The 25160-nt window shown below is 39.0% G+C and overlaps 1 protein-coding gene across 1 annotated transcript; it reads right to left on the bottom strand.

The window, feature by feature from the left end:
• Positions 1 to 3589: 3589 nt before the first annotated feature.
• On the bottom strand, positions 3590 to 24420 carry GABRA6 (gamma-aminobutyric acid type A receptor subunit alpha6). The gene is made up of 11 exons (XM_058034499.1): positions 24383 to 24420; positions 24147 to 24265; positions 23816 to 23883; positions 22352 to 22572; positions 22171 to 22253; positions 21423 to 21566; positions 20851 to 21003; positions 20622 to 20774; positions 17398 to 17657; positions 8565 to 8825; positions 3590 to 3640 (listed from the first exon to the last, which is right to left on the bottom strand). The coding sequence occupies exons 1-11, from the start codon at positions 24418 to 24420 to the stop codon at positions 3590 to 3592; spliced, it is 1551 nt and encodes a 516-aa protein (XP_057890482.1).
• Between the last annotated feature and the right edge of the window lie 740 nt (positions 24421 to 25160).

Raw genomic sequence — 25160 nt, 5'->3', positions numbered from 1 at the left:
ATACACTTTTCAGAGTTGCTGAGGACTGTACCCAAGTGCTGCCTGGAAATGAGCTGCAGAGTTCATTCTGTGTGCACAAGCACCACTCCAGCCCTGGCTCAGGGATGATTTCACTGAAGCAGTGATGCAGAACTCAACTGTTTACTTCTCAATCCCTACCCATTCTGAGTGTGGATAAGGACTTTTTCCTTCACAGATTTCTCCATAAAGCCAGGTGACAGACATCATTTATGCAGAGAGTTGAAAGGCCTTGATTGATTACCAATTAGAGGAAAATCCTGCAAGAATGAATTCATTAGAGAAGGCAGATGAGGAATGCTGCTCTTGTCATGAACTGGAAGAGAACCAAGAACGTAATGAACTAAGCAATGACAAAGTCACCTCTGAATTTTATTTGCATATGAGAGAAAGGCCTTGAGTTTGTTACCTGACAGGTAGCATCAAAATAACATAACACTGGACAGGTCCCTTTATCAGGACATTTTCTTCACATTTCTGGGGTTTATGCAGCTCCTGTTTTAGCTGCTGGGGAAGACAACCCTTTGAACAGGAGTGGATGATCTCAAGGCTGATCTAGTGTGCCATTGCATAATTTCTATGTCTTAAAACTGCTGGATTCTCATTTGGCTTAGAAATTATGAAAAAAAAAATGGGGGAGGAGGGGTAGAGCCCAGATGAAGAATAACAAAGATTTATATGCAATCACAGGTTTTAATTTACTGTGAAATAATTCTGTATTGTTGTTCATAGTTATGCTTTTTCTTGAACTTCTGATCAAGCAGAACATGCTAAAACTGAATGTAAACTACATTTGGTCACTTTGTGTGGGCGGAAACCAGAGCATCCTTTTAACCAAGATCCATATTAAGGGAAGTTGGTGGTGAATGATGTGCATCAGAGTGCAATAGCTCAATGAAATTGCACATCTCCTCCCCACAGTGCCCTGTTTCACACACAGGAATTCCCATCTTAGAGCAACCTTAGCTTCTGCTCTTCCTATTGCAGTACAGTCAAAAATGCTGGAAGAAATCCATATCTCTCAATTTCCTTTCAATTTGTGATACAGAAAGAAATATATACTCTTTATTATGGTATTGTTTATTTATTATTTATATTTTCTACAGAAATACATATGTATATATGCATACAGAAATATAAACATATATTTATATAACCTTTTTCTATTTCTCTGCTCTTTTACTGTCTTGCTTGGTTGATTAGTGTTTGACCATAACCAGGATTGTAAAGAAGTGACAATAATTGTAAGTAATTGCATTTATCCTAAGATATAACTTGCCATTATTAACATTATTGATTACATTTGTGTCTCTACAACGTATGTAACAGGAAAAATACACATTCCCTTCCTACCATTCAAAAAGCTGAGGAGAAACAACCCTTCTCTGTCATATCCACAGAAAAAAGCTCTTTGGAGAAAAAAGATAAGCAGTCTTTGTGCTGATGTTGAAATCTCTTTTTAAACACCAAGAGCTACTAAAACAAATTTAAGATGATGATACAGCTTCCTAATTGGGAAGTTGCCACCATTTTATACACTGAAATACATTTCAAGGAAATAGTCACTGTTTAGTAACTCTCTGCATCTGCTGTAAAATTAGTATTCAGAATTCTATTAAGCAAAGACCAGATACAAAATTTAGCTCCTTTAGTGTCACATGTTTTATCATAGCTTTTAAAAATTTTCATATTGTGCATAAACCAGTTTTAAAATACTCTGGAAACTCTTACAGATATTAATGTGGTCAAAATAGAAAGTAGTCAGTGAAGCAAGAGTGAGCATAGTTATTCTAAAAAATAATTTCTGGGTCCCTACTGCATAATTTGCTTTTTTCAAAATAAGATATATTTACAAATTATAAAATATTTGCCCAGTATCCATAGTTTAATTTTTTCTTAGAACAGTATAAAAAGGCTGAAAATAGGAAAATTTTTCACCACTTTAGTTTGAAAGCAAAATGTAGATAGAATTCCATGCACTTACAAATACATCCAAGTGTGCCAGCCTGCAGCCAGTCAGAAAAAGCAAATAGCAAATGTGACATTTATGTACAAAAAATATCTATTATTGTGTAGAATCCTTAAATTGTTCCATTTAAGCCCTTCAAAGTTAGAGAACAGGGTGTGCAAAAAGGATTTCCCATGATCACGCCAGCTACCACACTTGTAAAAGCTCTAGAAACAGGAGGAGGAGAACAGCTGGAGCAAGGCCTTCAAACAGTTAAAATGGTCATGGTACCTATAAAAGAGTTGGTGACCTACTGGAATCAATTAGTCAGCCTGTAAATATTTTCTCACAGGAATTAAGATGTTTGTGTTGACAAAGGAAATGCCCCTGAATATCCTGAATCTGTGCATTATTTCATGTTTCTGGTTAATTTTATCATACTGAAATTTCAAGATAGGATGGAATCCTTAATTTTTATTTAGCTTTATATAAAACTTCTTTGTGTGCTTCTGACTCCTCCCAATGTCCATTACACCTGCAATAATTTGGACTTGGGTTTGGTTTGATTTTGGCATGTGTTTCCTAACTACATTCCTGAGAAGGATCGTGGAGATGAAGGGTGAATGAAGGAATTCTGTGACTGTTTGTGTTGAGAGTGGCAAAATATTATTTCCTTTACACTCTGAATGTGCTGGCAGATCTTTGGCTCTAGGAAACATTTCTAGGGAGTTTTCTACAGGCAATTCAGTAGAATCAGCTGATAAAAAGCTGTTCCTTAACTGGTAATCAAGGCCTGCTTCCAGGAAGTTCCCTGGAGCTGGAGGCTTGCATTCAGCCTGATGGGCAGCTGCATCTTTCTGTCCATTCATCTTTAGACCTTGAAAACTCCCTGAAATTCCAGTCCTCCAGTTCTGCCAAGAAATTGCTTGTTATTAGTCTGGTTGTACTTTAATGGTGACTTTCAACAAAGTTACATTGTGGTAACCCCAAACAGCTAAAGCACACAAAAAATAGCTTATATTTCTTTTTTTGTCTTGTATCTCACTTTATAAGTGTCACCCTAAAGATAAAAATTAATTTAAAAATAATTAAGAACGAATCCCTTATCTTTTATATGAAAGGGTTAAAACAGGATAGAACTACAGCTCCTTTTCATAGAATTTCTATCCAACATTGTTTTGGGTCAATTTCAAGTGCTGAAATCAGTACAACTCCTAGATTTTCACTGAAACTATGCCAAGTTCTACCATTTCAGAATCAGCTGAGTTTAGCAATCCTTATTCTATTAAAAAAACTCAAACCCTTTTATTGATGTTTCATATAAATGTAAACGTTCAATTGTTTACAAATGTTTTAGAAGAAATGAACATTCTTTCCTTTGACAATTAAATAATTTAAGAAGAACTTCTGTAGTACAATCATTGTAAGAAATCTTAAGAAAATATTACTTAGATCCCTAAGAAGTTTGCAGCTCCTGATTTTTCCAGAGTTTGCATCCAGGTAATGTCCAATAAAAATACTCCCTGTTTGAAAACTGAGATCACCTGTGGACAGACAAATCCTTTGAAGTCTCTTCAATGCTCTGTGACCTTGAGTGATTTCCTTGAAATCCTGAGCTGTTCTTCAGTTGGACTGAGGGTCATTTCGAAAATGCATTGCTGAAGGTTCAAAAAACTGGAAGAAAAGTTTAGAGAGATTTAAGCTGTGGCTTGTTAACCACTTTTAGTAACAACTGAGTTAACCCACAAACCCATGTGATTTCTAACTCTCTCAGCTGACTCAAAATAGAACTGCACTACAAGGAGAATCCTCTTAGAATTTGATGCTCATTACCTGGATCATCAAAGCTCAGTTGTTATGCATGTATGGCACGGACTGTTCCTCTTAACCTTTATTTTTCCAGTGCTTAAACTGAAAAATGATGTAATGATATGCACTACAAGCTTTATAATACCAATGTACTGAAGCTAAATACTTTCCCTGCTCTTGTTTCTTTATTTTTTTCTTCCCACCTGACATCATTAGCATCTTTGACTTATTATGTAACTCTTCTCCTGCCATCCTGCTATGTTCTCTGCATCCAAATAATATCCAGGACTCAGCAACTTTGGTCCATTCAGTGACTTTGTATCTTCCTGTGCTCCTAAACATAAAAGCTGCCTCTGCTTCTTTTTCTGGATTTATCATCAAAATTTTAACATCATCTCCTTATCTAGCTTGATTCACTCCATTATTCCATGTTTTATTACATGAAAAGCTGTAATATAATGTTACATATAAAAATTAAGATAGATAAGTTTAGAAATAAGGTGCATAAGATGATGTGGCAGTGGCATATGCATTGTGGGTTATGTGGCAAAGGTAGTACTTGCTGCTCTTTAAAAGGGGGCTCTTTGCACTCTAAATCAAGCAAATTTTAAAATAAACTAAGTGTGCAATTCACCTTCCAAGGTCACTGTCATAAATTAGTATTCGGCTCAAGGACTTAGGAAGATTTAAAACAGAAAACAAAGCCTAAATATGCTGTATGACAAAGTAAAAATCTAGAGTATCTTTTTCTTCATTTGTCAGAAAGGTTTGCTCTTCTTTCAAGAACTTTTCTATTTGTCAAATTTAGACAAATGTGTCTTTTTCATTAATGTTTAGAGCTTCTTGTGGATGGCAGATATTGCTGTACCCCACAGAAGAACATGAACCATAGAAATATGCCAGAGAAATGTTCCATCCCCCATGTATAAATCATGGGGATGCTACATCCTCAAACTTTCCTCCTAATTTAATTCACCTTACATAGAGAGGGACTAAGTCCTCTCAGAGTAACTCTGATGCTTTATTTTTTCCGTACTATAAATAGCACAGTGATATCACTATAATTAGCACCTGTAGCATTAACTTATAAAACCTTTTGAGAGAAAAGGGACTTATCTTACAAGTATCTTAGAGCATTTTCTGTGGTCTGAAAACTAGCATCAGTTATTTTGTACATTCTGTAGTCCTTTTCTTATATTAAGTTCTACCAATATACAATCTAACCAAATGCAGAGAGAGAACTTTGCTAGTTTAATTAATTCCTTTGTTTTGACCAGTACAATTGATGCTCTGCAATGCTCTTGCTACTCCCCAGTGCAAACCCATTTACACTGAAATATCTTATGTATCAAAAGTTACACAGTGGATGACTGCTATTGAATGTTTTCCCACTTGTTCCAATAGAGAATTAAACCCTTTATTGAAATACTAAGACCAGAAGATGAATGTTATCCACATCCATGTAAAAAAAAAAAAAAAAAAGCATTCAGGTGAATTACTTAATTTTAACCTGGATTTTTTTTCTCTTTTTTTTTTTTCTTCAGAGAATGGTGCTGGTTTTGATTTAAAATATAGAAAAACATTAATCTTGTAATGAAAGTTTGCTACTAAGCTTCCTGATTTGCAAAGCTTGACTTGGTGCAGTAGGTATGGAAGTATAAAATACAGAGTTCAGTTTAAGATATTTTTGCATCTGTCCAGTCCTGGCTGCCCTCCCTGTGAAGGTGGTGAGGGCCTGGCACAGATTACTCAGAGAAGTTGTGGATGGTTTATCTTTGGAAGTTTTCAGGATCAGATTGTATTGGACTTGGAGCAGTCTGGTCTAGTGGAAAGTGTCCCTGCCATGGCAGGGGTGTGGAATTCTATGATCTGCAAGCTGCCCTCCCATTCAAACCAGTCTATGATGACAACATTCACATGTTTAAAGGTGTACATTTTATTAAAAACACCTTCTTCTTTATACACACTTCCAAATGAAAAAATGTCCGTGTAATTTACGTACTCTTAGTTTACATGTATAGTAAGAAAAAAGATGATTAACCTGAAGAGAAAATTATTAATGGCAGGGGGAGAAAAAGTTATCCAAGGAGCACTTTTGAAAGTAGTCAGTCCCCAGAGTTCTCATAAATCTTATAAGATACTGTACATAAAAATGGCTTTTTCTTTTCTGTAACACATTATCTAAGCCAAAGAAAATTGCTTAGTAGTGTATTGAACTCGTACCAAACAGCTCAGAAAAGAGCTCCTCATTTCATGCAGCCCTGTGTCACTACACTAACAAGGCTGCTCCTTCCAGCTGAGGCTCTGAATCCAGAACATGAAGCAAAAAACTCTTCTTGCTCCTCCTTCAAAGCCAAAGGAAGAGCCTGGCCAGAAAATAATGATAGGAGGTGAAAATGACCTTTGATTCCAGTGCTAATAACCTGCTTTTACAAACAGGGCCATGCAATGCCTGATCCATTCTCTGTGTACCTCCAAAGACAGGAGGTACCTGTTTGGTTTGAGCACATGAATTGCTGAATGATCTTCTGTGCTCCAAACTGCACTTACAAAAATCCCAGAGAGTTGCAGTACAAGAACTGGTGTACTGGAAATTTCTCTATTTCAATAAATTAATTAGATTTTTTCCTCTTTTTGTTTTTTAACGAAAGTCCCATGAACTCAAAAAAGTAACTTAAAAAAGCTAATATACCTGAAATACTGCACAAAATGCACTTTTTAAATTGAATAAGCTGAATAATACTGTAACAACATTAAATCTGTTGAGCCTGAGGGAGCAAAAGATTAACTGCCCTTGAAGCATTCCATGCTTTATTCACCCAACTTTTGTATCTCCTCTCTTTGGAATTAAAAGCTTATATATTTTAATATATTTTTAAAGCAAAAAGAATCCTGGTTGTTGTAAGTAACAACTGGTGGCACAACGTTTGGATTAGAAACCTAGATTGTGTATATCACAATTATTATTAGTTCTAACTGAGTACACAAATGCAGAAATGTAATTTAGGAAGAAGAGCTTGGTCAAAATTTACACAATTGTTTAAACTCTTCATAATTCAAAACACCCCAGCTGTCAATACTGTTCTCTTTTCTAAGCCTTGCTGCTGGATTTCTGTTGTTCTGTAATGCTACTACAGAACATCATTTCTCAGCTTCTGACCATGTTTGTGTGCTTTCACAGTAGCATTTAAAAATATTTATAGTCAGCACTTAGTCCTAGATTTTGGAAGTATTTTAAAAGCCTGGTTCTAATGTTATTATTAATATACGAGGTTCAGTGTAAATATTTCATCACCACCAGGGGAAATGGCAAGTATGTTCCAAATATTTCCAGATCCAGAATGTGAATGGTTTAATCACTGGAGTCTTGGCAAGCTGAGGAGCTGGCCTCTAAACACAAGTTGTCATGATCAGACATGAGCTTTTCCAATCCCTCCTCTGAGATAAGTCATTTGCACACATAGTCAATATTTTAGCAGCAGGATCAGTGACTCTGGCACAAATGCTAAATTTAGCACTGGGCAGGGTTGGAGTGGCCAGGAGCTGGCAGCTGTGACCTCTTGAGAGACATCTGCAGGAACATTTGTGAGACAGTGTCTCCTACCTTCCTGCCCTCACAATTCCACAGAAGCTGCTTGGCAGCACACCCCATCTCTGAGAGACAGCATTTCCAGATCATATTGATAGCAAAAATTAGAGTCTGCTAGAGCAGCAGCCCTTCAGCAGAGGTGAGGTGCCACCATCAGCTGATCAGCACTGACTTGTTTCTTTGAACTGCAACATCTCTTGGCTGCCCACAAGATTTCCCTCAGCCTGCTTTACCTTTGATCTAGGAAATAAAGGTACAGCCTGATCCCCACTCAGGCCACATTTCTGTTTTTATTGATGTAGGCACTTTGTGCATTTGGTGCTATCTAAATACCATCATTATCTCCTAGCTGTCCTAAATAAACTAAATGTACCAATCAAACAAACTGCAATGTACAGTGAGATCCAAAACTCTATAGCAACGAGGGAAATGAATATATTTTTTACCAAGGAAATAGGACACTATTAACTTTATTTAGGTAAAAACAGGAAAAAAATAGAGATTTAAAGCATTAAAAAATTAAAGTTTAATGACTGATTACTGACTGATTATTCTAGACATGCTCAATTTGCAGGGCACATGTCTCTTCTGGACCTCATAGATATCTAAAGGTGTAATCACTCTCTGCCTGATTCAAAGAAGCTTAAGAAAAGATTTTTCAGTTTTATTTGCATAAGACAGTATGATATATATGAAAAAAAACCAGGAAAAATGTATTTAAATGAACAAAACTAAGGACTCTTGATTCACAAACTTCATACTGCAGTTATTAATCCTTTATAAAAACTTTTTGGGGAAACTTATGGTACTAGCTCCCTGAGAAAATCTTATGATAAAGTTCTTATCTCTTTCACTTCATGGCTTCAACAGATATTTCTAGCATTCCTTACAACAGCTAAAGAAATAGAAGATTTAAGATCAGTTTGTTTGCTGAGAATGTCATCCTGTGCTGTCTTACAGAGCATTTTCTGCTCAGCGCAGCGTGAGTTAGAGAGAAGTGTTTACATTTCCCCTCCTCAAACAGCCTTTCTGCATTGTACTGAGTGCTACAGCTGATTTTTTTTTTTCATAAAACATTGTAGTGTTACTCAGAAAGGACTGATGAACTGAGCTGCAACAGTAAATGAACAACTGAAGTAATGCTGGGCAAGTAAACATATTACATATTATAGACGAGTATTCAGGAAATTTACTACTCACCTCCATGGTGTCTTTTGAAAGATAAACAACCCAGTACACCAGGTTGAATCCTGCAAATGCCACTGGAAAGAGGATCCTGGAATACTGGTCTATTTTACTTGCCCCTCCAATGGCTGGTGGTTGTGGTGGGGCTGGTGGAGGAACAGGCAGAGGCTGACACTGGGATGCAGTGTTTGATATTATGCTGGGCTCAGGAGACTGCTCTGCCTGAGATGCTATGGAGTTCACTCTCTTCTTCAGGTTGGAGTTGGAGTCAGAATGCTGGGAAAGAAAAAAGAGGAAAAAAAAAGGTGATATTTGGATACAGAGTCTTAGGTTTTGTGACCTTTAGACTTCTTTCCACCTTTTAACTTAAATTTCTGGTTTTATTGTTGCTTCTCTGCTATAGTGCAATATCAGAAAATCACAAAAATCATGCATCTATACAGAAGGATATATATTTTTCATGGCCTAAAGCTTTCTTGTAAAGCCATGAAAGAATATGTGCTTTTCACATTGTTAACATTGTGATAAGTGGAAGCTCCAAGAGAGAAAAAGAGAAGATGGAGCTAAAAGGGAAAGAAAGTAATGGTGTATCCAAATTGTAGTAGGTTGGTATGACTGAAGTGTGTGCAGATATGGATCAAGATTAAACCAAGCAGCAATATGGGCTGGCTCAGGTGCAATCTTCCTGCCTGAACCCACTGATGAGTTTGGTAAACACTGAATGGAGTAATGCAAGAACTAGAAAACTGCTGCACAAAAGGCAATGGACTACCTTTACAGCTGCTGAAAACATGAATGCTGAATTGTCCTCTTGTTTTTTCCAGGATAAAATTTCATTTTTAAATATATCTCATAATTCCCACAGCACTTCCATGCATACAACTGAAGACAAATATACTCAGCTGCAATGGGACTATTTTTATTTTCATTTATGGTGAAATGAAACCAAATTACTCCCATATTTTGTGCAGCATTTGCAGCCAGGTCCAATTACTCTTCAGAAAGCTCTTCTGAAAATTCAGCCAGAACTCAGGGACATGTAGAGCTTACTAGGCTAGTGTGTATATTAATTTTGTACATCTGTTTTATTTGGGACCACGTTGTCATTATTTTACTTTCCCAAGATTAGAAGCGATAGAGTTCTTCCTTCCAGAAATGATTAGGAACAGGAGCTACCCCAGGCTCTGAGCCTGCTCTAATGGATATCAATGGCTCGCTTTCACAGTAGTGTCAAATAGGAGGAAATATTCAAAAACCTTGCTGCTCCTGCCATATCCCAGCATGGCCATTTGTGGATGCATGGCAGCAGCTCTAAGATTTATCTGATGGCTGAGAAAATACAGAAGGATGACGTGAGTGACTTTGTTTGTTTGTTGTTTGGTTTGAGATGAAGTACTGTAGTGTTCTGTTATATGGAGCTTAAGCCTAAAACTTTGTCCATAAAACTCATTTCCCTGATTATTGAGGAAAAATCTGGTGCAGAAAAATCACACAATGTACACAGATGTTCTTGGATTTGAATACAAAGATTTTCTGGTCAGCAGAATGAGATGACGAAATGACTGAAGCAGATGAGGGAAGTCTTGGACAATGTAAATAACTCCCAAAATAACAGCACGGACATCTATAGTGAAATGGAAGACTAACATTGGACTGATTTTAAGGTAGAAAAACGCTATTAGATAGGCAATTTCCAAAGCCATTCATTGGGAGTGATTTAATGACAACCATTCACATAAATGTAGCCTGCTGTCAGCATTTTTGGGATTTATCTTGCAGATTTCTAAGCATAGGAACAGATTTTAGTCAATCAGATAAATGACTGAGTCACTAAAAGGAAAGGAAGCATTTTCTGAAATGCATTTTCCACTCTTGTACTTGGGCCACAATTTCTAGATAACAGACTAACCTAGCACAGCTGGTGTCTCCTGGGTGACTTAGAATAGTTGTAACAGGAATTATCCTTCCAGAAGTCATCGTAACTGTCAGAGAATCAGAACAATTGACATTTCCACAACAGGATGCCAAGTTTTGTTCATGAATGAATGGACTGGTGTCCAACTAAAATTAGGGAGAGATGGATTTCTCACAGCTGATTTTAGTCTAAACAAAAGGTGAAGAGTTGAAGTAAGTTTTCCTTACTTCAAAAGGAAAAAGGTACTTTTTATCTCTGTATTTCCCTTACCTATTGCCTTTTTCTTCCCCTACAACCAATCACCACTTCCAGTTTGCCCTCTATACATTATATGGCTGATATCATGTTGTGAATGGGTATTAAATAGCATTCCTGTTCTGTGCCTATCTGGAACACAGATGGTTCGTTTTGCATTTTGCAGTAACACAGCAAGCAGCAGACAGATTTAAATGGGGGATGAGCTACAGATGTGTCACAGAAACAGAAAGAGGGTTATCCATGTCCACTTGCACTAATCATAATAATAATAATCCCCCTCTATGAACAGACTGGCTGGCTGAGCCTGCCTTCCTGCTTTCACTCCACTTCTGTTCCATTTGCCTGCATGCCCTCCTTTGAACAGAATTGTACAAACTGTGAGGCATCTTGTTTTTTCAGTCTTGTTTTTCAATTTCTGTGGAATAACGACCTTTTGTGGACACTGTGTGGTGCCTAAAAATACAAGTGTTAAGGTCAATCTTGGTCCTTTTTATCAACAATATTCTGGTATGAGGCAGGTCAAATTCTACTCTGGATTATTCAAGCATAAATCAGGAATTACAGTGCTGAGGTGATGGAGTTAATAGTAAGTAGAACAGATGTAGTGTATGGTCACTGGATGATGTTTAGTACTGAACATATTTAGAATGTGGAGGTAGGAAAGTCTTTGTGATCATTTGAATAAGCACTTGGAAAAGTGTAATCCTGGTTATTATTTTATTTATATTTATTAAATCTCATTCTTATAGAAGGGGGACAGCTAAAGTAGGAGGATTATCTCAATGTGATTTCATCTGAAGAAAAAAACCCTGAGCTGTTCTTCTCACTGTCTTTAACAGTGCTGTGTCCCCACAACACCAAGCACAGGGTCAAACCTATTTTCTTCTAAATCCCTACTCAGGATATGGAATTCTAAGTCCAAATTTATCTCAGATGTGTAATGAGGATGTCTCTCAGTATGGGAGTTTTTTGTAGACCAGACTGCTGCCCCAGAACCACAACTCATATTTTTCATTGGAATTCACTGCTAAACCAAGAACAGGAGGCCTGAGGATAAGAATATAATTCCTTATTACAGTCATTCTGAACAGCAGCTACAGTAATTTGTCTACTGTATCTAGATTTAACTTCTCCTTTTGACAAAGATTACATACAATAACATCATGAAATGTTAACAAAACAGAGAAAATGGAAATGAATAGCCTATTTTGCATAGCTCCCAGAGCCAATCATTCAAGTAAGGACTGTTTTACAAGCAGCAAGAACAAGAAGCCTGAGGCACAGCACACTGTGTCGCAAGGAAATAATGGATTTTCTGGAGTTACTGAACCTTGATTCAGAGGTACTCTTGCACTCATGTGGAATGTTAGTCCCATCAGGCAATTAAACTTGCAGCTCTGTCTGAGCAGGCAGTGACACAGAGCAGATTGCCAGGCCATTGTTTAATGTGAGACACCACCACACTGCACTGCTACGTAGATGGCCTGTAAGGTACAGTCTGCCTTCTCACTGAGCTTTGCAGCCAAGCTACCTCATCCCCTGGAAAGCTCACAAAGCACTCTCATCCTCTCTGTAAAGCTCTGCTCTCACAACCCTCCTCAATATCACTAGAAGCTGATTATACTCAGAATATCTCGGGAGGTTTTCACCAAATTTCTTGCCTTCCAGATCTAAAAAAATACATCACACATAACCTTGGAGTAAATAAAATTCCTTGTCTGCTCTTTCTGATTCCTTTGATGCATGCTAACTGTGATTTATGAATGCACTTTGTTCTTATGTTCCTTTCCCTCAAGAGATTTCTGTAATTCATATTTGTAGAATTCTCTCCTCTGTTGCTTTGTACTGCAAATACATATTCTCACTATCAGTTTGGTTTATGATCTAACAGTAACATCAGTCTCTCATATATGCAAGCCAGATACTGGCTAACTTGAAAAAAATGAATATCTGTATGTCCTTCCTTATCTCTCGTTTACTCACATCTTTTTTTCCTGCTAGCAATGCAGTAAAAAGAGTTTCATGAGAAAAAATCCCTAAAAGTTTAGATAAAAATAATGTGTTATTTCTTCTTCATAATTTATTTGATTAAAGACACTGAACTTTCCTTATATCAAAACCCACACACACACAAACCAACCTCAACGTAGAGCTCAGTGCCTAAAAGGCAGAATGCCTAATTAAATACATAACATTTTTTGCCTCTGCTCATTAGTAGATACAGTTTGAGAAATTTCAACCATTACAAACATAACAGCATGCTAGTGACTTATCTCCCAAAGGGGAAGTTAACCATGGTTTAGCCCCTACACCCACCAGTGTGATCTGCAAAGCCTCTCCTTAGCTTTTGAACAATCCACATGCAGCAACCTCCAGCAGGAAAGTTCATTGCACTGTGCAACATCATCTTTTGGCCATGTCCTAAGGAACCTCCTTCAATACAGTGCTGGGCAGTTTCAGTATCCATCTCATGGCTCAGATTCATTATAAACCCTAATTTGGACACTTTGAATGTCTCGTCTGTGGAATCTGATTTTAAAAGAAGTATATTGCAAATAATGTGTAAATGGCTATTAGCAGTGTCCTGCATAATCAGAAACTGAGTATAGTTTAGAAGTCGTTAATAGCCCTAGCTTCAGGCATCTCTTAAGGAAATTTAAATTACTTTTGCTAGAAACACTCAGGAAAAACATGCAGATAGTTTTTATTATTTTTTACCCTATTAAAAGGGTTAAATCACTTAGGTTAAATTGCTCACTTGGAGCAGGGGAAAACCATGTTCAAAATCTTTCTTAACCTCCAGGAAATGAAATTCACTTTTCTCAGAATACAGCAAAAACATCAAGTGAAGGTGAATAAGGGGAGAGGCTGTTACCTATTACTTCAAAGCCATTTTATTTTGCATGGAAAAATCTAAAGACCTATATAGGCAGGAAGCATAACTGAAAAATACCCAATGCCCATTGTATTAAAATTGCTGTCATATAAAGCAGATCTGCAGTAAGGAGAGCAGAGGCTGGAACCCTGGTCATTCTCTTTTCAAAGGGAATGAGCTATGGTAGAGTTTCTTCATAACATTTATTTGTAGCATGCCAGAAAAAACATATAATTGGCACAGAGCCTCTCTGCTGTCAAAATATGTTTTTACATTAAACAGATTTAAATTTTCAAAGCCACATTTGGCTCTTAAATCTATCAGTGTCTGCCCATATGTTTTTTCCCTATAATTAAATTTACTTTATTTTATTCTCACTGGCCACCTGAAAAAAAGTTGCTGGGATTATGTCTCAATGTTTTCAGTGAAGACCTTAAAGCATAGAGCTGTTTTAGGATGATCCTAAAGGGCGGTTGGTGATCCAGATAGAAGTATTCTGCTACACCAGGATGCTCATTAAACAAACTCAATATATTCTGACATAATTGTAGGAAACTAAATCCTCTATACCAGTGACAGCTGTTCTGCAGCTGGCCAGGTTAAAGGGAATAAGAATCCTTTCCTGCCCAAGCTGTGTTGTTTTGAAACACAAAGCTGGAGGGAGAAGGAAGCTCTCCCACAGGTATTGCACTGCTCTGTGCTGATTTCTGTTAAAACATGAGGACTTAGAGAACATAGCTGTGAGCAAGCTGTTACAGGGTGGTAATCTTTTGTCTTTTACATGTAGCCTCTCACAGGGAAAGGATGTCTTTTGATCCATGGGGTTACTCCCTGACCATCCCATAAAGCATTTCTGCAAATAGTGTGCTCTACACAGTACCACCAATTCCCTTCCCCTGAAACTTCCAGAACTGGGATCTCCCTGGGAAAAGGAAGCCATCAAGAGGAATGCAATGATATAGAAAATATGCATTTGAAATTGATTTAAAAGCTAAATGCCATCATGGTTTTATATGTGCATGTATAGGATGTTTGGTTTTGACATGTTAAGCCAGCTGGGCCACTTGCAGGAGTAAGAACAGGTTTGTGTCAGGGTCCAGATGAAGGCTCAGCTTGCTGCCCTCATGTTCTGCAGAGGAACACCCAGAGTTTTGTATTTCACACAGGGACTGCCTGCAGCTGATGGAGAGAGCAAGCCAAATCCTGCTCTCAGTTAACTGAGGTAAATAGAGAAGCTTTCCTGGAGCCAGCCCAGGCCTGCTGGGCTCTCAGCTCTCATACTGACCCCACCACAGTTCAGTGGCTGCAGCATTTTCTCCTGCTTTCATTCTACACTAGAGCAGAATTTGGTCTTCTGACCTATTTCTTTTCTGAGTGTACAGGATTTTTGGCTAGATGATAAAAACCTGCATGAGAGACTTTAGTTTATTTGAATCAAATTTTAAAAAATATTAACTAGACTGAAGGGGAAAAAAGGCTGCTTAATATTTTAATTTTTTTTTCAAAGAGCATTTAATCTGAAATTAAATATATATGTTCTGTAGATATGTTTATCTTGACTTTGGGCCTCACTCTAGCAGAAAACTGAGTATTATGCTGTGTGCCTTAAAAATATCTGCCCTAGGATCAGTAATGCAGTTATAAAAGCACAAGACTCAGTGAGAATGACAATCCAGAGGAAATGGTCATACACGTGCAATCACCTGTATTAAATACACTGTCAGCATTCAAATTAGACACTTCAGGTCTGTTTCATATGAAATTATATCACTGACTGCAGTATATCTATGGATGTGTCAACATAGAAAAGTTCCTTCTCCCTTATCTCTACCAAAGGGGAAAAAAAAAGGAATGAAAAAAGAAAAGCTTCTTAAAATCTGTTATCCCATAATCACTCCTTTTTCCCAGAATGCCCTTCTGGAAGGGAACCTTTTAAATCCAATAGCTAATTCTTCTAGAAATCTTTTTGACTACATCATTTTGCCTTCAGTTGTGAGTACCCTTTGTTTTTATGATCTCACTGAGTTTGCTCTTTCTCTTACTGCACTTCTCTTAGAGAACTGGTCCTGGGAGAAAAACGTGGTGGATGCACAGGGTTTGAAAAAGGCTGTCTTGCTTTGAGCAAGATCAGGTCTGTAGAATTTTGTGGACATTGTGAGCTGTTTCAGAGACTGAGTTTACTTTGGGGTCTAAATGTTCTTGGATTTACTACTCTTCTAAATCTATATGCTGTCAGCTAGATGTAAATAGTTTTCTTGAGCAGATTGTTGCAGTGAGATTTCTAGATGTGTATTTTATTCCTAGATTCTTTCTTTTTTCTTTTGTTAGTTTTTACTTGGAAAACCTAGTAAGTTAATATTTACAAAACAGGAAAGAAGGTCTTCAGTTTGCTCTTTGCTTTTTAAGGCTGAAGAACTTGATAAGAAATTTGAACCTTTTAACTTCTTTATCTTTTATTCATTTGTTCAACAGAAATTTTATGTCTGGTGCCTACCTTGGTCTGCTGTGATTCATAGATCATGTAAATCTGGAGGAGCCCTATCATCAGGAACAAGTTCTTAGCTTATCTGGGCAGAAGAGGGAGATTATTTTTGGATCAGTTGTTTTCCTGAGACTGGGAATGTGAGGGGGTGGCCACAGTGGCAGTGAATGCACCAGCAGCACATGCAGTCAGCCTAACTGTTTTCATATTGCTCAGCAGGGACTTTCCAGGGAAAACAAAAGTAGTATTTTTTGTTGAATAAGGAAGTTTGTGAAGGACAGGTCCAAGCTGTTGTTCCTCTTCAAGATATAGTAGTTATCAATATTTTCTTCATGATATATAAAACGAGGTAAACTTTTTCATTTTTCTTTTCTGATTGCTTGTCCTCCAAAAAAGAGTCAGCAAAACTTATCAACTATGATTTTAATAGTTGGAAAGTACTCAAATGTTGTAACTTTAACTGCTATTTATCAGCAAATGTGGAAAAATTACTCTGTGGTGGGTAAGGTGTTGCCTGGGTATGAGCACCTCTTAGACTGACTCCCTTATTCAATTATGGATTCAGAGGTATTGCAAAATGTCATTCAGATTGTTATTTCTCTAAAAATGGAAATCATGGTGATAGTAAAACTGGTTTTGAAACAGGAAGGCCACAATGATAAATAGATGAACATATGCTGTGAGACAGCATTCACAATTTAGCATGAGATTTACAGAGTGAAATTTGCAAGCAATTCTGGCACAGATTTTGATACTAGAAAGACTTCCTCTCTTTTACGTGTACCAAAATCTATCCTTCATTTATGTTTTTTCCCCTCAAAGCTTCCACCAACACAGATTTCAGTAAGGTAAGAGATGCCAAGTTTATGTATAGGCTAATTACCCATCTCCTATATGGCTCACCTATGGTCTGTACCCTTGCACTACAGTGATCCCACAATCATCTGGCCAATGCACATGTTCATTCCATTGAACACTGTCCCACAAATTCTGCAGACTTGCTGGGAACTACAGCTGCCTGACCACACTGCTTACAGCATTGCTCAGGAGAAGTATCATGGATAACAGTCTAATGGTTTTCCTTAAATATCTTGCCAAATAAACATCTCCCTAGAAAATCATATTGCAAATTTAAATAAACACTACAAATAAATGAAGTATTTTCATTTTCTGGAATCAAAACAATATCTTTGATAAACAGACACAATCTGGTTACATAATCTGCTTCAGGTTAAGATCACTTTAATATTGTTTTGCATTCTCTACTTCAGCTGCCTGTTCCTATATGATGCTTATTATCAGAAAAGCAAGCAATTACCGAGACAATCTCGTCCTCTGCCGGTACAGTTGCTGCTGATAGTGCTGCTGCCAGTGCTGCTGCCCTGGCTGCCTTCCTCATTGCTCTCTGAGCCTGGAGATTGGTGAAGTAGTTGACAGCTGCAAACTCAATGAGTGCAGAGAAGACAAAGGCAAAGCACACGGCGATGAACCAGTCCATGGCGGTGGCGTAGGACACCTTGGGCAGGGAGTGGCGAGCGCTGATGCTCAGGGTGGTCATGGTGAGCACGGTGGTGATTCCTTGGAAACAGGAGAAAGAATGGGGCACATCAGAACTTGGCTTCAGCCCTGATACTCTTAAATTCATATATATGAAAAAAAACCAAAGCACAGCACCCTTTTTGATTTTAGCTGTCATCCTACTTCCCAGCAAGACTCTAAGTATTTTGTATCCTTAAATAACTCATGTGTACTGGATTCAGCATCTAAAAGGTCTGGAAAAATTTCCTTAATGCATTGAGGAGACTGAAAGATAACAACATTCTACATGGGACAGCTTCTTAGAATTGGATAAACATGGCTATAACAAAATCCAGGCTCAAAATCTGAAGGAGATTTTCCTTGGTGGGTTAGTAAGTAGAATGTTTGGCAGAAACCTGGATTTATATATTGTCATTCCCCAAAAGTGATCCTCTCTTTCTTCAGTTGTAGTACAAGACATGGCTTACAGAAACCTCACTAAATCAGGCAAATTCTACATTAAAAACAGTCAGAGCCTGATCTAAACATTTCAAGTAATAATGCTTTGGTCCCCTGAGCTGTTGTCTTTAATCACTGGATACATTTTTTAGGATTCAGTAAGAGTATCTTGATTTGAAAGCTTCCCTAGCTACAGATAGGGAAAGACAGAAAAGCTACTTCTCTAGAGCTGCTTATCTATTTTCACAGAGCAAATCTGGTCATGCAGCTCATGGGCCCCATGGTGTTCTTCACATGAATTCATGAATTTATTCTTTCTGTGTTGGAGTGTACAGCATTAATAATGTAGTAAATATACTTACTTCCTACTGCTGCCTGATACAAGCAGAAAATGCAAGAACAAACTCAATCATTTACATACAAGCCTCTGTGACTCATATTTACTTATAATTATGCCTGCTAGAATGTAAAAACTGTGGGTATTTAAAGACAGTGAGGTGGAGAACATCCTCTTCTATTTTCTGCAGTTGGGAAAGGGTAGGTGGCAAAGTGAAAGATGTTTTAATGTCATATTGTGATGGTCATGTTGAGTTGATGAAGCAGTATGCTATGAGTTGTGCTCGGAGGAAAGGATGCAGTGTCATAGCATATTGCAGCATCAGAAAGGGTGACATTATTTTCAGTTTCTCTGCAACTCTTTCACATGATGTGGCTTGCCAGCTGTCTGAGGTTAACTACATCCCAATGTCATTACTTATCACATTTTAATGAAATACAAATAGGAGATGGTATAGAAATATGTAGGATTCCTACTTCTCCCAAATCTGCCAGACTCATTTTATTATATGAATACAACTATGCTGAGATGCATTTCAATTTCAAAGGTCTAGAATGAACTTTTTGAAATGATGTGTGATTAGATTAGAATCTGTCCATGTGCTAGTTAGTAATAAAATAGATATATTCTGTGTCTGAATAAAAACTTACTACAGCAGGAATTTAACTTAGGAATAGGTCTCTTATTCTTTTGCAGATATAGATAAGAATTCTCTCCATGTGGAGTGAATATTGATGAAATGCTTTTCACTGTGGAAAGCTACTTCATCAAACTGAATACCAAATTACAGTTGGTAAACTGCAACTGCTGATTGTTTACCCTTGTCTTTACATTTTGAACACTTCTTGGTAAGTTTTGAAGAATATGTTACATAATGCAAACACTGAAATCTGATAACTGGCATCCATTTTGGAGGTAAACAAAGTCCTTGAATTATTTTGTGCTGAAAAACTGGTTTAGGCACATCATTATTCTTCTACTATTAATATCTCTTCTCTCAAACTTAGCTTTCAGACTTACAAGTACAAGTGAAAATTTATAATTCAAGTAGTTGCAAGATGATGCATTTTAAACCTTCACCATTTTAAAACTTTCTTTTTCAGTGAAAAAGACCAGAAGTCTTTTTTTGTCATAAAGAATTTGCCCTCTTTTCCTTAGATTAAGGTATTCAGAATCCATGGGATTTTGAACGAGTCTGGACTTCAAATTCAGACTATGCCCTGGGAGAAATACAAATGGAATAAGGATTGAAATATCCTTTTAAAATGCTAACATCACTATTTTCCACAGAGGTGGAGAGTTGCTTATTTTACTCTTTCCATAAAATTTTTTCTCAAGTCCATGTTACTCTTCAGTACAACACCTAGGAGCTGTTATTCCAGTGTTTGGGGTATTTATATAATTATTACCAAATTGACTACAGACCTACTTGCACCCTCTTGAAGCGTGTAGTTACCTTCCATGCTCACTATGTTGCAAGCCTGTTTTACTCAAAATGTAGAGGACGTAACTCTACAATCCAGAGATGTAACATGAAGGAAAATCAAGTAGATTCATATCTGGAGTATAAACCATATCATATCATATCTGGAGTACAAACCTCAGATATGTATGAGCCAGGAGACTCAAAGCTTTGAGAACATTAATTCAAAGCACTGGAAAGAAAGAAAAAGGCCCTGCCATGCAGTATGGATACATCTTTCTCACTCTAACTTCAACCTGTGCTAGGGACATTATTCATCTCACTGATCTTTATCCATCTAAAGCCCTTGTTAGTTGTTTAGATACCTTTGTAACCAAGGGGAAGAGAGCACTCCAGGATGAGTGTTAGATGGGGTACCTTATGTCAGATAATAACTCCATTCCATTCCATGTTTTTTTCCTTTTAAAGCTTTAACTCATATTGGTTTCATGAGACAATAAATCCATCGGAAAAAAAATCCTCTTGAATAAATGGCATTTGCTTTGAAATTGTCCCTTTCTGCATACAAAAACACAACTGGAATACAATTAAAAATTGTCACAAACAAGTCTGGCTACCCAAATATTCTGAGTCAAGAATTTTGACCCTCATAGGCAAATTGACTATCATTTCACTTTAGTATTTACTTTTGCTGACTGAAACCTACTAGCTGCCTTTCCTAATACCCCCTAGCTTGCAGTATCTGATTGATAGAACAGATTCAATACAATGAATGAAATGAATGACAAAAGGAAAACACAAATACCAGCCACGGTTCTTGCTGGAACAGATTCTTTGTTAATCCAAAACACAACTTGAGACAAGACGACAGTCATGATGCATGGAATGTATGTCTGAATGAGATAGTAGCCTATTTTCCTTTGCAGATGGAAATAGAGCAGCTGGAGTGAATATTCCCCTAAAACAAACAAGTAATGAAAGGAATGAATGAATGAATGGTAGATGCTCAGCTCAAAGACTTTAACACAGCATACCAAAAACTGTCCTGGCTGGAACAGACTCCTTGTTAATCCAGAAAGACACCTGAGAAAGAATGACTGTCATAATGCAAGGAGTGTATATCTGAATCATGAAGTAGCCCATCTTCCTTTGCAAGTGGAAATAAACTGTCATGATTACATATTCACCTGTTAAGAGACAAGTACGTCAGCATTATTCTGGCAACATGTGAGTGAACATTATTGGCTTAAACCCAACATAATATGTTCAGATGAAATCACAGACCTCTTAGTGCATAATAAAAATAAGCTGCTTAAAAAAAGGTAAAGTGACCTTATGGAAACAGAGCAGAATAATATTCACTTTATGCACTGTTTTTACTGGGGTGGAGAGGTAGTGGGAATTCTTATGAATATAATGAAAAAATTTTGTGTTTGATGGGAGGACTGTATTGAAAAGCTGTCTTTTAGGAGACAATGGTTAGAGTCTTTATAATAATTTTTTTAAATGGCAAAAGATAAATTAATTCACTCTATATTAAAAAACCCTGTAATTTATTATCAAGAGTTTGCACAACACCAGTAGTTTCCACATGGCTCCATCTTACCTGTATTAGATTTAATTGTTTCACTAGATACAGTTTGTCCTATGAGGTCGTACTGGAGAAGACTGGAAGACTCCTGAGGTACTTCTACTGAATGCAATGGTCCTTTTTTCCAAGTATAAATTATTTCACTTTTTGGATAAGCATCTGAGTAACAGAAGGGAAAATTACCATTACTAATTATGTATTTTATAAGCAATTGAAAAAACAAATAGAATAATCCCTTTTGTAGCTCAAATGCCCTCAGAAACATGTATTCTACTCCAGGAAGTTCCTAACCTCATTAATTACAAAATGAGAAAAAAAAGCAACAATAAGAGAATGACTGAGGTGGGACCTGAGAGGAACAAGCTATCACCTCTTAATTTGTTATAAAACATACATATTGATTATAACAGCTCAACTAAATATTTTCAAAATTATATTACCACAATATTTCAAAACTGATTACCACATATTTTCAAAATTATAAGTAATATAGTAAATGTAGCAGAGGTTTTAATATTTGTTGAAGGACCAACTTTGACTACCAGAAGTGTAAATATAATAAACAATAAAACATGCTTCAGCAGTCACACTTCAGTGGATAAATCCATGTCCATATGATTGGTCTGAGTCTCAGACAAAAAAGTAAAATTCTAGCATAAAAATGCAACTTAAAATTTCAGCCATGTCACTAAGAAATATCTTAGGATCTTCCTCTTGACCAAATGTGTTACTTTAACAAACTGAAAAAGACAAAAAAACTTACAGCTTCCAAATTTCAGTGGACAAGCATGTCCATCCATTGGGAAATTCACCAACCTCATAGGACAGTCAGCATTAATGGTTAGTCTAGAACACACAGTTGTAGATAATGAAAAAATATGGTATGTAGGAAAATGCTGATAGCATCAAAAATACAGGTCAACAAAAGCAGGGCAAGCTCTCACCTCATAGTGTAAAGAATAGTTCCATTCTGCATAATTCTGAAAAGTTTGTTAGGAGTTGTCATATTGTGAGCAATTGATTTTTTTCCATTTCTAAAAAACGTGTCTGGTGTCCAAATTTTACTGACCATTAAATTGTTCAGTCTCAAAATTTCAGTTGGCCCACTAAACTTCAGCCTCTCATCAGTCCATGTCTGACGAAAGAAGACATCCATTGTGTATTCCTGTGGGAAATAAATAGGGTCTGACATCTGTGTGGGGGTCAGCAGTCCCAAGTGCCTGTGGGGACAGTAACTCCATGAGACAATTTAACACACATGTCAATGGCATTTCATTTACTGCTTAAACACTCAATCCTATTATCATTAAGTAGTTACTAAAAAAGTCATCCATGAAAACATATCCTATTTTCTTATTATTTGAAGAATAGTTACAAATGAATCATTGAACAGATAATTGGACATGATTAAGGAAAAAAACTAACCCTCATTGTACTCTCATAGATACTAATTTAATTCAAAGTGACTGAGGTCTAAGGAAATACAAATGTCTCCCTTTCAAAGTGCAAGACCAAGCTATCAGTGTTTAATTGCCAGAAACAAAAAGACACGCTCGGTGACTCTTCTGCAGCTTCCTTTGGATATTCACAAAGTGAGGACTGATCTGAGTCACACCACAGTAGGATTATGGTGTCAAGTTAATATTAATCAATGGGACTTTTTCCCAAGAATTCTTAGTAATATTTTCACAACTCTTCAGAAAAGAGGCCTCTGCGGAAGTTGCTTAGGAAACGGAGCTAAACCTGGCCAGGGGCAAATTTTGTAAGAATGCAAGGTTATGCCTTCTCTTTGACTGATGAAGAGCAGTGGAAAAACTCTGGTATTACTCGGAGCCCACAGTTCCAGCCTGCAAACTGTTAGAGGGGGGTGCAAGTGCAAAAATAGCAGCCCAAGTCAATGTCTACAAAGAGAACAGCAATGCCATCCTCACTTCCATGACTTAATGTGTTCCTGGGGGCTTCTGCTGCATAGACAGAGTCCACCCAAGTCTGAACCTCTGTCTACACAGACTGAGTGCACCCAAGTCTGTGGCTGCCTGAGTTTGGGGGCACCCAGCACGAACAGGGGCAGCTGTGTCAGCAATGCCACCATTCCCCTGCAGCTGCTCGGTGTCCTCCCACCAGGCAGCGTTCTGCAGAGCTGGGCTGGCACACGGCGCTCACCATCTTCTCAGGGTTCCAGAGGCATCTTTTACCTGCGGCCGTGCCCTCACCTGAGGCTGTGTGCGCCCAGCCCCGGCTGGCGGGCCGGGAAATAGCTGTATGCAGCTCTGGCCAAACTGCTCTGCTGGGCCCTAGAGATTGTCAAAGAGATTAAGCCTCGTAATCTGCTTTAATGACGGTCAACTCAGATGCCACCGTAATGAATCCCGGGAAAACAGAGCAGGGGCGGCGAGCGGGGCCCTTACCATCTCCACGTCGGACACCGGCCCGAAGCTGGTCACGTAGATGTCCGTCTTGACTTCTGTCACGGCGCCTGCGGGACACGGAGAGGGGCTGGGAGACGAGCGGGACCGCTGTTCGAGGGCAGCGGGACCCCTGTTCGAGGGCAGCGGAGCCGCCCCGCAAGGGCAGGGGCTGCAGGGCACGGCCAACTTTGCTGTTCGCCGCCGCTTTTGGGGCTCCGCCGCCTCCCTCCTATCGCGGGTGCAGGACGAGCCGCTCCTGCCCGGGCACCCGGAGCGCCGCTCGCCCTTCCCCACCCGCCGGCTCCCCGAGGGGACCAGGCTTCCCCGCTACCTCCAAATCCCGGTCGGAGCCTGTTGTCGTAGCCGTCCAACAACTTGTCGAGGATGCGGGTGATGTTTTCCGAGTAGAGGTCCGCCCCGTCGCCCTGGTCCCCCAGCGCCGTCCCCACGCTGCGGGCAGAGGCGAGTCCCCGTCAGCCCCGGCCCCGGGGGGCGCAGCGAGGGACGGCAGAGCCCCGGGCTGCGGGGAGCCCTCGGGGGTCGGCGTAGTGGCGGGGGCTCACTCACCTCACAGCCACACACGCCCAGGCGAGCAGCAGAGCCATGCCGCAGGTGTGTGCCGGGACGCTCGGTGCCCTCAGAGCCGTCAGCTGGAGCCGGTGTCGGCGCTCATCCTTCCCCCGGGCCCGGGTGAGGCTCTGGCAGAGCCCGGCTGGCTCAGCCCCGGTGAGGCTCTGGCACAGCCCGGTTCCTCAGCCCCGGTGAGGCTCTGGCAGGGCCCGGCTGGCTCAGCCCTGTTGCCCAGCCCGGTGAGGCTCTAGCAGGGCCCGGCCGGGTTCCTCAGCCCCGGTGAGGCTCTGGCAGGGCCCGGCCGGGTTCCTCAGCCCCGGCCCCTCGCTCCCGGGCCGGGCTGTGCCCGCGGCCGTGCTCGTCCCTCGGCTTCGCCGCCGCCGTTCAGCCTCATCTGACCGCTCCACGGGGGGAATTAGGGTTTGAAGGGACGGTGCGCGGCCGGAGAGCAGTGACAATAATCGAATAAGGCATTAGGGGAGATTAAAAGGAAGAAATCCACTGCTAGTTTTGGCATGGAATTAGCAGGCACCCGTTAGGAAATCTGGAAAAGCGCTGGCATCTTGCTGATAGAGATTATGTTAGAAATGGCCTCAGCTTTTATTATGTTTATGGTTCACAGGGAGATTATTATGCAGCTTCCACATCATTAGAACTTTAGGGGGGGGGGGGGACCCAACAGTTTGCAATTTATTGGGGATTTTAACCTTTCTCGACAGTTTTCCTGTTGATCAGTTCTTCAGAATTGTACAGAGATGTCCAGTATGTAAACGTT

This window comes from Melospiza georgiana, chromosome 15 (assembly GCF_028018845.1).
Source record: "Melospiza georgiana isolate bMelGeo1 chromosome 15, bMelGeo1.pri, whole genome shotgun sequence".
Lineage (NCBI taxonomy): Eukaryota > Metazoa > Chordata > Aves > Passeriformes > Passerellidae > Melospiza > Melospiza georgiana.
Note: the sequence above shows the minus strand (reverse complement) of the source record. Positions and strands in the feature narration are given on the sequence as shown.

Coding starts and splice junctions, on each gene's coding strand:
- GABRA6 (XM_058034499.1), bottom strand. CDS start 24,420: ATGGCTCTGCTGCTCGCCTGGGCGTGTGTGGCTGTGAG. Junction 21,004..21,422: donor AACAATTAAATCTAATACAG/GTAAGATGGAGC, acceptor GTCTCTTAACAG/GTGAATATGTAATCATGACA. Junction 17,658..20,621: donor TCCAGCAAGAACCGTGGCTG/GTATTTGTGTTT, acceptor CCTGTTTCCAAG/GAATCACCACCGTGCTCACC.